Source organism: Berghia stephanieae, chromosome 5 (genome assembly GCF_034508935.2).
Source record: "Berghia stephanieae isolate SIO BIC M18660-M18661 chromosome 5, UCSD_Bste_1.3, whole genome shotgun sequence".
NCBI classification, from domain to species: Eukaryota; Metazoa; Mollusca; class Gastropoda; order Nudibranchia; family Aeolidiidae; genus Berghia; species Berghia stephanieae.
The window spans coordinates 14,362,861-14,376,481 of record NC_088364.1 but is presented as its reverse complement, the minus strand read 5'-3'; the positions used below and the strand labels follow the sequence as shown (position 1 = coordinate 14,376,481).

General features: G+C 34.3%; 1 protein-coding gene across 1 annotated transcript in view; it reads left to right on the top strand.

Moving 5' to 3' along the window:
• Nucleotides 1-13,621, top strand: part of LOC144972462 (uncharacterized) — a 101,758-nt gene that overhangs the window by 46,813 nt on the left and 41,324 nt on the right. The window contains exons 28-44 of the mRNA XM_078913656.1: nt 297-549; nt 974-1,150; nt 1,609-1,776; nt 2,062-2,223; nt 2,572-2,667; nt 3,118-3,243; nt 3,729-3,977; nt 4,450-4,588; nt 5,660-5,793; nt 6,616-6,834; nt 7,465-7,698; nt 8,289-8,413; nt 9,031-9,224; nt 9,738-9,871; nt 10,406-10,642; nt 11,672-11,797; nt 12,987-13,148. Of these exons, the coding sequence (XP_078769782.1) occupies nt 297-549; nt 974-1,150; nt 1,609-1,776; nt 2,062-2,223; nt 2,572-2,667; nt 3,118-3,243; nt 3,729-3,977; nt 4,450-4,588; nt 5,660-5,793; nt 6,616-6,834; nt 7,465-7,698; nt 8,289-8,413; nt 9,031-9,224; nt 9,738-9,871; nt 10,406-10,642; nt 11,672-11,797; nt 12,987-13,148 (2,935 nt within the window). The remainder of the gene's footprint in view (nt 1-296; nt 550-973; nt 1,151-1,608; nt 1,777-2,061; nt 2,224-2,571; nt 2,668-3,117; nt 3,244-3,728; nt 3,978-4,449; nt 4,589-5,659; nt 5,794-6,615; nt 6,835-7,464; nt 7,699-8,288; nt 8,414-9,030; nt 9,225-9,737; nt 9,872-10,405; nt 10,643-11,671; nt 11,798-12,986; nt 13,149-13,621) is intronic.

The window sequence follows — 13,621 nt, the reverse complement described above, 5'->3', positions numbered from 1 at the left end:
TTGAGACTTTAGGTCACAATTCATCTTGACGTCAAAGTTATGAATTTTAGGTAGATTATCATTCTCTAATCTAGAAAAACCAGTGAAGTTTCTGAACTGTACAAGAATATTTTCAAATCAACAAAATAAAGAATAACTGAACACTTACTAGTCCTGATGGTTTTGAGTTTAAATTCATTTTTCTTCTCGTTGTTCAGTTTGACATAATACCATATTGAGATGGTTGGTCACATGTATTCTATTGTGACACACTCACACTGAATTGTTTCCATCCAGTAACGTGACTTAATCCACAGGTTTCTCTTGATTTTACCCTACGTGTTGGAAGCTTTGATGACAATGCAACGGCCCTACAAGAATGTGTGGACAAACTTTTAGCTGGGAAGACTACGTACTTTCAAACAACTGTCTCAGCCTCTGAGAGTTTCAGGTCTACTTGTAAATACCCATGGAACACAGTCACAGAACCCCAAGAGTTCCTACAAGTGGAGAGTGCCACTTGTGATGACAGACAAGAAGCAATAACTCTTGATGGCAAGACACGATGTGGTATGCTCATATTGTCTCCCATATCTTCTTTCACTCTTAAGCTCAGTAAGTGCAAATTTGCTCATGTAATTTGTCAATGGTGATTCTTTTAAAACATTTGCTTCAGTAAAACATCAACATCAACATTTGAGAATACTAAGTACCGCTTTTTGCAAGTAACTTTTCTAACAACTACAATAACTACTAACATTACTACAACCATTGCCATTACTACTACTACTACTACTACTACTACTACTACTACTACTACTACTACTACTACTACTACTACTACTACTACTACTACTACTACTACTACTACTACTACTACTACCACTATTGAAATAGACAAGATAGAAATTCAATAAAAGAAAATAAATAGTCTACTAAACTCATGGTTCATGACAAAAAATCCGAAGATAAATATGACTTTTTGTCCCTTTAGTTCCTTGCCTGCCAGGCTATCGCTGGAACTCAGTGTCCAAATCCTGTTCCATATGTGAAAAGCTACAATACACCAGTCAGCCAAACCAGGACACTTGTAGTGAGGTGTGTGACTTTGATGGTGGAGATCTGGGAAGCTTGGCTTCAGATGGCATCACTGGAAAAGATGGATGTCCCGGTAAAACAAGGATGTATTTTTAATGAAGCTGAATAAAAAAAAACATGGATTTATTGTTATTATAATTTTTATTATTATTATTATCATTATTAATATTATTATTATTATTATTATTATTATTATTATTATATTATTATTATTATTATTATTATTATTATTATTATTATTATTATTATTATTATTATTATTATTATTATTATTATTTTTATTATTATTATTATCATATATATTATTATTATTATTATTATTATTATTATTATTATTATTATTATTTTCTTCTTCTTCTTCTTCTTCTTCTTCTTCTTCTTCTTCTTCTCTTCTTCTTCTTCTTCTTCTTCTTCTTATTATTATTATTATTATTATTATTATTATTATTATTATTATTATTATTATCACTATTATCATTATTATTATTGTAGTCAGTTTCATCTTTAAAAACTATTACTTTCCATCCTCAGCATTTTGTCCTACAGGGTTTACTAGCAGCACTGGTTTCATCAAAGATAAATGTAATGCATGTCCTGAAGATACGTACTGGGTTGACTCCAAAACCTGTAGTCCATGTCCTAATGAGGGAAGTACTTTGGGAAGACAAGCAGTCACCATTGGAGAGAATGCTTGTCATGGTAACTATGTCATTTGTCATTTGATCTCTTTATGGATTCTAGCAGTTAATGTCTAGATTGAGTGAGGAACTATTACAACACACCTAGTACAGCCAGCGGAAAACACTTTGTTGCAGATTAATTCCTATTTGGAGAGTATCAAGTGAGTAAATATTTCGGTTTACATGACATAAACTGGGGTAATGTCTAAATCTATGGGATCCTAACAATATCTTTATATCTTATAAAACTTAAAATGGCCTCAATTCATGAAATTTTGTGTGTGTTTTTTTTAAATTTTCAAAGACCCATGTCCTGCTGGTCACTACTCAATCACTGGCTATGCCCCGTGTACACCATGTCCAGTCAACTTGTACCAGCCACAAAAGGGTCAGACAGAATGTCTTGAGTGTCCAGGATCCAAAACCACAGAGGGAGAGGGTTCCACATCCCAGATTGAATGTATAGGTAATAAATAGAAAATGCAAAACAAAAAACAAAAAAGAAATCGTGTTTACAATTCACTTTAAGAAATTGGAAGGTGGGAAATGTTGCAAGATAAAATATGATAATCAATAAAAGTGCATTTACCCCAAATTACCATTGGAAGGAGGATAATGTTTTTGTGGGGGGAGGGGGCGGGGGGGGGGGGGGGGTGAGGAAGAATGAGAAGGCTCATTTACTAAAATGCATTTTTAAAAATCTTTTTTTTTTTATGCTGTTTCTTTCCAGATTATTATCAAATAATTTTTAAAAGCATGTAATGCCAATTTATTAATGAGTAATTTATCCATTTTTCCCCCTTCTATATGATAGATTTTGCCTGTACAACAGATTGTGAAGAAGAGGGCAGAAATGAAGATGGATCTTGTGTCAAGGACTACCATACATCTACTTGCAATTGTAAACCAGGTAAAATACTACTCTGAAGACCCCACACATTACACATACTATAAAATTCTTCAATAATTTAAAAACCTGAATCATTTAAAGAAAAGAAGACAAAGCCTTTGAAATATGAACATTCAATAGCCTAGGACAAATCTACTGGATATATGAAAAAAATGACAAGAAAGTCTTAGAAAAAGATCTCTAACTCACAACGAATATTTTCCACATTTGTCATACTGTGTGCCTCTGAGTCAGCAAAAAACTTCACGATGATGCAAATTATTCCCTTCTACACACATTCAAATATTTCCTTTTTATCTGAATTCAAACCTCTATGACATAAAATAAGCTTAAAAACAAAATTAGAGAACGGTTTAACACGCTACCTTGTAGCGCTACCCTCCTTTTTCTCTTTAAATTTACATATAATACATTTCTCAAATAAAACTAGATATTCTTCTATTTCAACAGGCTATATTGGCCACAGATGTGAAAATAAGATTGATCCATGCAACCCTAATCCATGCTATGGTGGTACTTGCAAGGATAACACAACCCAAGCGGGATACCCTAGCTATGTCTGCGAGTGTTATATTGGTAGGCAACTGAATCATGTATTTTTATTTCTTATTTGCATGAACTGGATAAAATATGTGTTGAGTTTGATATTCTGTTATCCAATGTGAACTATCAATTGGTTTTTAGTCCATAAATATGATGGATCTAGTTTGTTTGACGTAAAAGTAAACCAAGCATTGCATCATATACAATATTGTTGTATGCATCTCAGTCCTCGAAAACAACACTTAATCATATAGTGTATTTTTATGTCAGTATTATATTGCTATTTGAAACCAGATATTTCATTAATAATTGTAAATCAATAGTGTAAGTTTAATGAAACCCAGATTGAATAGACATTGAAAGTCAAATCAGATAAAAGAATGAACAACCTGGGGGTGTTTTACTCCACCATCAGTCGGATCCAGACAACAAGCCCATTATCACCTCGCCTCTTTTGCATTACTCATTGACACATAATTAATGTATAATATTAACTTATTAAAACTACACCATTTCAGATGAAGATTGTATATACGTTGTACAGCCAAGATTGGACTACAATGCTATAGATACGACAGATTATGATATTGATTTCTCACTAGAAGAATGTGAGCAGTCCTGTAAAAATTCACCTACCTGCAAAGCCTTGATTTACGAGCCTGAAGCCAGATTGTGTTGGTATTTCAGATCTTTAGACTATCTTGATCCAGGGGTTACCAACACCCATGGGAACTTCTCTAAAGAAAAACAATGCACAGGAGAGCCATGTATGTTCATAATTTTTATTTTTTATTTTTAGCCACTATTATTTCATATATCGTTTTTAATCTATGGTAGGCTTCATTTCAATACTTTTAGATATAATAGAACTTTAACCTGAGACAAATTTTACAATTTTGATCACAATGCAAATCAAGCTCTGATGTCGAAAATGATTAGGCCTGCAAACCAGGTAATCAAGAGGAGAAAATTATCATTTGAAAAAAATGCAGTCCCATTGATAAAGAGTTAATAACTTTTTTTGTGTGTGGTTTCATATAGTTTAATATACACAATCTTTCATGTTCAAACTGATTTTGCCACTTATTCAACTACCCTGTTCTCATTGATATAAGAATAGTTTCTTGTTTTGCAGTGGAGCAATTTTTAGAATGGAATCAACTAATTTAAACAGGAAATTAAAGTGCACATTTTATCTCTTACATCTGACATAATTTTCCACATCAAATGCGATTTCAGTGTTTGCAGGAGACCGATGTGAGAAGGACTTAAAGAATGATTGTAAAGATGACACATGCGCTGAAAGAGATTTCTGTCATGATCTTGTCAATGATGCAGAATGTGTGTGTCCACCAGGGGTAGCATATCTCAATGACAGGTTTGTTGGTTTATTATTTTTCATGCTCTCCCCTTGAATGTAAACTTGGTGTGAGGGTGACATTTTTGTGTTTTCCAAAACAAAAAGGCAAAGATCTTAGCTGTTTTGCAGAACAATGGAAAAGACAAGCAATGTTTTATGTTTTTGTTGTTTTTTTTTTTTTTGCTTTGAATATCAACAAATATCTGAATGGCATTTAAGTAGTTTCCAAAAAAATAAAAATCGGCATGCTATAATGGACAAAGTTTACAGTATGTTACAGTGGACATAATGTAAGGAAAGATATATTTAAATTTTTAAAAACCTGTGAACCAACATTTAAGATTGTATTTCTGTAATTTTGTATCAGTCACTTCATGTTCAACTTGTTCTTTTTGCAATTTTATAAATTGTAATATTGAAGTAACTTTCTATAAGCTACTATCTTTTTATACAGCCTCATAGATGAAATAGAGGAGACACTAGCGCTCCTGCTTTCCAATGTTAACATAATTTGATTTCCTTTTGGTCACTTATTATCCTTGTCCATTTATTAACCCAACAATAAATGAATAGTTGGATTGTTTTAGATATTCCAAATGTAAACTAATCACTGATGACTTGAAACATTAACCTACTTAGAGGACAATCCCCATGGGACTTGCTTTACTTTTTGAATATACCTTGATATCAAATGTTTACCCAATCACATTAAAGTATTCATTTTAGTTCAAAGCATGTTTTTATTCAAGTTGTTAATTATACTTTAACTGCAAGTATCGGTTCAAAACGATGTATACTTATTTGCAGGTCTGATAAGCTAAATTGTTATGGTTTTATTGTTGTAATGGAAAAAAAACCCAACCTCAAACCAATGCACACATTGCAACAAAGTCAAAGCAGGCCCATAATTGCATTCAATTATTAGACCCGCCAATATGTGCACGAAGGCTCAAAACCTATGATATATTTCGTAATGATTACAAAAAGAATCAGATATGTTGAAAATTCTCTAACAATTTGTACCACCCTTACTCATTATGCGCCCCCCCCCCCCCCCCCATCGCTCACCTTCCAAACACCAACATCCAGATGTGAAGTGGCTTCAGACCCATGCTCTACAGTGAAATGTGAGAACGGCGGTAAATGTGTTGGATTTGGTGATGTGAGATACCATTGTAGCTGTCCCATAGGATTCACTGGGGATCTTTGTCAAACTAATATAGGTACTTTTATTTTTTATTTGCTGTATTTAAATTGTGTTTTTATTTTAGATGTGTTGATTTAGAGAGATGTTTTTAATGGGAACAAAATTACTTGTGAGAGTTTATATAGCGCAATATCTACAAGATGTGCTCAAACCACTTAACGAGGCATTTCCAGCCAACATATAGGATGAAGCATAACATCTGTGAGGCACTGTAACCTTTTTTTTATTTTACACAGACAACACTGCTATCAGTCAGATACTCATTTCACACATGAATATGGTGAAAAAATGTGAGTAAAGAACGTTTTTCCGAGGACTCAATTTGCGCTGCCTCAAACCTAGGGTCTAAAGGTCACATACCGATGATCATACCACCAGAGCACAAAATATATTTCTATTTTCACTCAAATACAAAATTCAATATGAAACTCATTTTGCCAATCTTGTATTATGTAGTTGTGAATAAAACACAGGAAGTTGAATTTCTAATTAAAGAAATGTGAGTTTTCCGCCAAATTAATAACATTAAAGCAACTCAAATTTAAAAGTTTGTTTTAGAATGAAACTCTCAATTTCTAGTCAGCCCTGACATGATAACATATTGTAACAGTGGGTTACAATTGAATAAAAATGCCTAACAAATATTTGTTTGACTCAAATCAGTCTTTAACCAGCCAAGAAAGAAAAGGAAAGATCACTATACATTATAACTATAAAGTATTGCAAGTCAAAAATAAAGATTTGCAAAGCATTAGTCCATAATGAAAAAAGTCGGGATCATTGGTGTGAAAAATGCACTGACTATTTATCTTTCTTTTATTTCTTTCATTATATCCAGATGATTGTACAGAGAATACATGTCTTTATGGGGGAACATGTAAAGATGGGAATAACGATTATGAATGTGAGTGCCCTGAGGGTTACTCAGGAAAGAACTGTGAGGTGATGCCAGATGTGTGCGACAAGGCCAACTGTCAAGGAGGAAAATGTGTTGTTTTTGGATATCCCAATATTTCGGCCATCTGCTTCTGTCCAGACCATTATGAGTGGCCTAGCCGTAAGTTGTTTTTTTTGTTTGTTTGTTTGTTTTTTTAATCTGTCTGGTTTGTTATCTTTTAGCATGTGGTACCTGTTCTATCATCAGAGAAAAAATCAATTGGTCAAATAAAATCTTCACTTGAACTGGGAGAAACAAAATCAAACAGAATCCAATAAGGGAAGAGGTGTGGAGGTGGAAACAGAGCTTGAATGAATACACTCTGGAAATGGAGTGGAAAAGTATGAAAATACACTTAAGATTGGGACCATCAGGGCAGAGGAAGGTTTGAATATCTCAAGAGACATGGAGAAGAGTAATGACCAAAGAGGTGAAAAACTCAGGATTGTTGTGACTCTAATAATTAGCAAAATTGACCAGAATTTGATTAGCTTGAAGACTACTGTAACAGTTTCAAACCTCTGTTCTAGTATTGACCAAAACAAAGAACATGAGCAAAAATGATCATAATTTAAGCTATTCAAACAAGATCTTTGTCTTTGAATGAATTTGCAATATTTATTTTAGGAAGAAAACTAATTGTTGTATATGTGTTTTGTCTTTCTATCTCTGGAATTTTATCTCAGTATGTCTATCTGTTTGTATGTCTGTTTGTTTCCTTATCTGTCTCACTTTCTCTTTTCTGATCAGGTGAAGAGAAGAATAACTGCGTGATGACCAAATACTGTGAGAGTTCTCCATGTGCAAACAATGCAGAATGTTCAAACATTCTTGGAGGGTATTCATGCAAATGTCCCGAGGGCTTTAATGGTGCTCAGTGTCAACACAACATCAATGACTGTACTGTTGATTCATGTCAGAACGGAGGGGTGTGTCATGATCGAGTTGCATCAGTTTTCTGTGACTGTCCGCTTGGATTTGAAGGTAAATATAAGTAAAAACCAACATTTTATTAGTTATGTTTGACATGGATTAATTATCATTGTGAAAGTATTTATAGGGTATTGTCATAATTATATTCGCTCAGAGACTTGTGTATAAACAGAGTGATAACATTCTTGTCTATATTTGAAATAGAATAAGATGTTATGAGGTGAAATTGATCTTGTGTTGCAAGCGAAAACAGGAATAGCAGACATAGGTGCAAGATAAAAATATGAAAAGTTATGTAACTTACAGTGTCGGACAATGCGAATAATTATATGATAAAACAAGAAAGAGTTATCCCAAAAAAGTTCTCTACTTTAATCGTGAACTTAAAAGATTTTCTTTGTATCTATGCCTTCAGTAAGATAAATACTGAAGGAAAAGAAGTTGATATAAAAAGGTTTTAACATCTGGAAAGTTTTATTCAATTAAGATCTTTGTAATTATTTTAATTTGACCAGTGTGCCTAAAATTTAATGTGCTTGAATCTTGAAACTTGTCATAAAAACTGTTTGAAAATCACTACTAATTTAAAACATCCCGACTCATTTTTCTCCCCCCCCCCCCCCTCTCTCCTCAACACTCAGGTGAGAGATGTGAGATCAACATCAATGACTGCCAGGGCCAGTGTGAAAATTCAGTAACTTGTGAAGATTTAATCATGGACTACAAATGTAAATGTCAACCCGGATATGGTGGCAAGAACTGTTCTGTGCGTTGTTTGTTATGGTCATTCCTTTTGATATTTACAGCCCCTACCTTTCCCCACACCATTCAATCTTATCTTTCTATCTATCTATCTATCTATATATCTATTATCTATCTATCTATCTATCTATCTATCTATCTATCTATCTATCTATCTATCTATCTATCTATCTATCTATCTATCTATCTATCTATCCGTATGTCTGTCTATCTGTTTGTATGTCTGTTTGTCTCTTTATCTGTCTCACTTTCTCTTTTCACCGAAGTGTCATGTTATTTATCATCATTGTCATAATTGCTCATGCCAGAGTCACTGTCTCACTGAAAGATATTATTTACCGCAATTTTGATTATCTGATTGTTTTCTTGTTTGGTTTGTTGTACTTTAAAAATCAAAATTCTTGCTCATGGTTTATAGTTATGCAAAAGTTCTTCAATGCTATGGTGAAAATTGAGGGTTAACAATCAGAACTTACCTTCAGTCCTTGTTAGCTTTTTTTGTATCTGAGGTTTATTGTATAACATCTTTTAAACTTCTTCAACATCTGTTTTTCCTTTACATCTATTTTTGTTTCGTTTGATTTTAATTTTTTTTTTTTGGGTCAATCTTGCCTCCTTTAGGATGCCTTGGATCTTTGTGAGAGTGCTCCTTGCCAACATGGTGGTAATTGCTCTGTAAATGGTGTCAACAGTTATCTGTGTGCCTGTGAGAAAGGTTGGACGGGGGATAATTGTGAATCAAGGATGGATTACTGTGAAGATGCCTGTGTTAATAGTGCCACTTGCTACAGTCTTAATGATAAGCCTTACTGTCGGTATGTGTCTCTTTGTCTGGATTTTTTTTTTGGCAAATTGATATTTTTTTTCTGTTTAAAAATGAACAATAAATGTAGCCAGTTTGAAATTCATTTTTGTCTATTTTCTCCCTTTTCCTTAGGGGCAAATGCTATTTGGCTTGATGATAATTATGTTGTCATTTGTATACAAGACAAATTTCATTGATAATATTGATATAGTTTGTAAATGATTGACCTTTAAAGCTTATAAAGTAGTCTTTCGGAGATGGACAGTGTCGTGGTTTTTATAGTGTTAAGCAGGCAATAACTATAGAAAGGTATCATCTGAAAAGGACACTATTCTATTGCAAAGTAATTTCGACCAGATTTAATAGACCCAATTACCCAATCAATGCTAGATTAAGCCTTTCAAGATTTGAAAAAGGTGGATTACACAAGTACTTCCCCTCAGGTTTGAATTGAAATCAATTAACCATTTACTGTTGGAACAAGATCTATATGTTTTGCCATTTTTTTGTTTTTGAATCAAAGATGCAAGGAAGGAACTGCTGGAGACAATTGTGGTGTCAAGGCAGATATGTGTAAACTCTTTAACCCATTCTTGTGTGTCCATGGAGCTTGTGAGAACAAAGATGATGGAAGTGCTCAATGCGTTTGTGAGGGAGGTAAGATCACGCAGGCCATGATGTAAGACCATAAAGTGCTAGACTGATTTACGTTCATGAGAAACTGAAGGAAGTGTTGAATGAATTTGTGATGGAGGTAGATCCTATAAATTCTACTTCTTTTAAAGGTATCTTGATCGATGCTTTTAATGTAATTGCATATCATCGACTTTACTTTAGAGCTACTGCTAGTTAAAGAGAAGGAATTTCTTTTTACATAGCCTAAAAATAAATTTAAAGTCAAAATATCAAGAATTTCTCAAATTTTATTTTTTCTTTCTTATTTTTTTTTCATTAAATCATCTGCATTCTTTTCTCAATGAAAGTGTATGAGTTTAACTCAAATTTTATTTATAACTATATTCTCTCTTTGCAGCATATTGTTCAACCTGGTTTTAGTCAATACCGAAACCACAAATATATACATTTAGTCATCTTAAGAACAGTTGCAGTTGTTTCATTTTTACATGAAACATTTCACATCTCTTATCAATGTTCTTTTTCCCCCAATTTTCTTTTATTCTTAAAAATCAGAAATAACATCCTGTGCCATTGAACAGCATAAGAGATTGAAATTTAGAATTCAAGACACTGCTGAAGTCATTACAGATTCCAGTTTAGAAAGTTGTAGAGACAGGTGTATAAATAACGATGAATGTGAGTCATTAATCTTGTCAAGCGGGACATGCTTCCTTTACAAAGATGTAGTGGAATCAGACAGCAATGGCGTTTACAAGTATGCTGGAGTCAAAAGGTGTCGCTTTGATCCCCGTAAGTTGCATTTCTTGTATCGCTGTAATGGTAAAGTTTGATTTTACTCAACCTTGTGTTATCTAAACATTTTGTTCTAGAGAGCAATAACATCATTGTGACTTGGCTTTAATTTAAATCTGGATTGCATTACAATTACGGTTTTGTCAGTGAAAATGGTGAGGCCTTCAGTTATGTGGTAGTTTTTAAGAGCCAAAAGGCCCACGGAACTGGCGTTTATCCCAGTTTCTATAGCATAAAATGGACAATAGAAATTGTTTGCTATTCTTTGGATAGGACGCTAGTCTATGGCAAAGTACTTTCTGATCTAACAAACCCAGTTGCCATTGCTTGCTGAGTAGACAGGGGGATCAGAAAATATATCGACTGCACCCAGAGTGGATCTTTGTGTGTGAAGCGAGTACTCTACCAACTGAATTGACCCCCTCCCCTCCCTTCCCCCCTTCAGTAATGACCAGAAAAATAATGGAAGGAATTATAATTTGAATGACATTCAGTCTTGTCATTAATGGATTTGTTTCATTGCTATTTTCCCCTCTTCTTATTCTTTAGATTCAAAGACTGAGGATGGTTAACAAGGATATGGGGTGGAATATTCTATCTCCGTATAAACTTTACCTGTTTTCCTTCCTTCTGTACTTGTTTTAAGATAAGGAAAACAGGATTATAGCATTTGTGATCTATTGAATAGGAATTGTAAAATTTTAGTTTTTATAAGTAAAAACTCAACATCAGAAAACTTATTTGAGGTCATATTTTAATACTCCTATCCAAGTGATCTTATGATGAGCTCATGAGCAGATAGATTGTCTCTGGATCTACTCATGTCAACATTTTACCTTTGTCATTCTTTTTCCTAGGGTTATCTTACCCAATAGTTTCAAAAGCATAAAATTCTATATCTATGTATTTTTTCTGTCTCTTGAGCCATCTTCATTTTCTTCGGTGCCGATATGATAAGCATCCCAAACACCTAACAACTTCTAAAACTTATTAAAACTGGACTTGTCATCTTTGTTTTGATTTCAGATTACAGTGGCAAGTCCTGTCAGCTGGTCAAAGAGATGTGCCATAAAAATCCTTGTGGTGTAGATGAAGACCAGATGGGAATGTGCTCTGTTGATGGTTTTGGATTCTCTTGTGATTGTTCAAACCGTAAGTTTGTTATAAAAGTAATTGTAGTAGTAGTAGAATTAATAGTAGTAGTAGTATTAGTAGTTGTTGTTGTTGTAATACTAGTCGTAGAAGTAATAAAAGTAGTAGTAATAGTAGTAGTATTAGTAGTATAAAGGGCACCATCACTGTGTCCCCTCTCTCTTTCTCCATCACTTATGACAGTGAAGCCTCAGAACCTTACCCATGCACAGCAGTGTGAAACAAGGCTGTGTCCTTGCACCAACTTTTTTTGGTATATTTTTCTCCCACCGTGCTAGAAAGAGCAAACTCCCTCAGCATTTCAGCGACATTTGAGATGGCTTGGTCATGTACACAGAATGGACAATGGGCGCATACTCAAAGACATCATGTAGCTTCAAGACGTCGACCAACCAGCCATCCAGCTCTGCATTAGTATGATGTCTGCAAGTAAAACATGAAATTGATAAGCATCAACTCAAAAGACATGGGCATAACTTACTGATGACCGCAGGGGCTGGAGATATGAGGTCAGGAGAGAAGAAAAAAGAAATTTGAGGAGAAGGAATTAAGCACAAAACCCACAGTCAAACTACATGTGCCACAATTGTGGTAGAGACTGTCATGCAAGGATCGAGCTGCTGAGTCCCACCCGTCGCTGCTCTCAACAAGACTGATGAGACCAAAATCACACAGGACACAAACCATCTACCTACCTACTATGAGTAGTAGTAGTAATAGTAGTGATGGTAGTAGTGGTAGTAGTAGTAGTAGTAGTAGTAGTAGTAGTAGTAGTAGTAGTGGAAATGGCTGTAGTAGTAGTAGTAGTCTCAGCAGCATAAATAGTAGGATATTGCGGTGGTTTCAGTTGCACTCGGTTTGAGTGGCCATAATTGTAAGCTATGAGTTATGATGAAACATGTTGTTCTAGATTGTTTACAAAATCCTTCAGAGTTTTGAAATACATTATTTTCTATCCCCATGCCCCCCCCCCCCTCCCCGCTCCTTCCCTATCTCTCTCTCTCTCTCTCTCTCTCTCTCTCTCTCTATCTCTCTCTCTCTCTCTCTCTATCTCTCTCTCTCTCTGTCTCTCTCTCTCTCTCTCTCTCTCTCTCTCTCTCTCTCTCTCTCTCTCTCTCTCTCTCTCTCTCTCTCTCTCTCTCTCTGTGCACATCTTTCTCCGTGTTTATCCTTGTATTAAAAATTTTAGTTGACAACTATGAGGGCGACCGTTGCCAGACCCCAGTAGAGGTGTGCAAACAATCAACCTGTCCATCTGGTGCTAAGTGCTTACCTTACATGGACCAAGGAAAACTGACGCCTGCTTGCCTGTGCCAACCTGATGAAATCTTAGCTGGATCTACGTGTAAAAGTATGGCAGTGATATTATTCAAAACTCAATCATGATATTAAATATAAAACAATCTGGAGAAAAAAGTCAGTAGTACAAGTAAAATATGTAAATGTTCTTAAAGTAGATATCAAGATTGTTCTTTGAAGATTTGCTTTTTCTAGAAGCAGAATCATGTCTAATTATTCTAAAAATAAATAATCTAAACAACCCTTTAATTTGTGGGACGTGAATAGTGTAAACAGTGCCTTGTACAGCAACCATTATTATGATACCTTCTGCCTCAAGCTGCAGAATAAAGGCTGACGAGCATTTAACATTTTGAACCAAAAGTATGAAACAACCTCCCATCTTACATCTGAGAATTATTAACCATGAGCACTTGTACAAAAATCTCATAAGATCCGTCTATTTACTGAAGGATTTACTTATTGATATATATTTAAATTTATTTTGAAGTTATTTATATACTTACTAATGATGTTTGAAAGGAT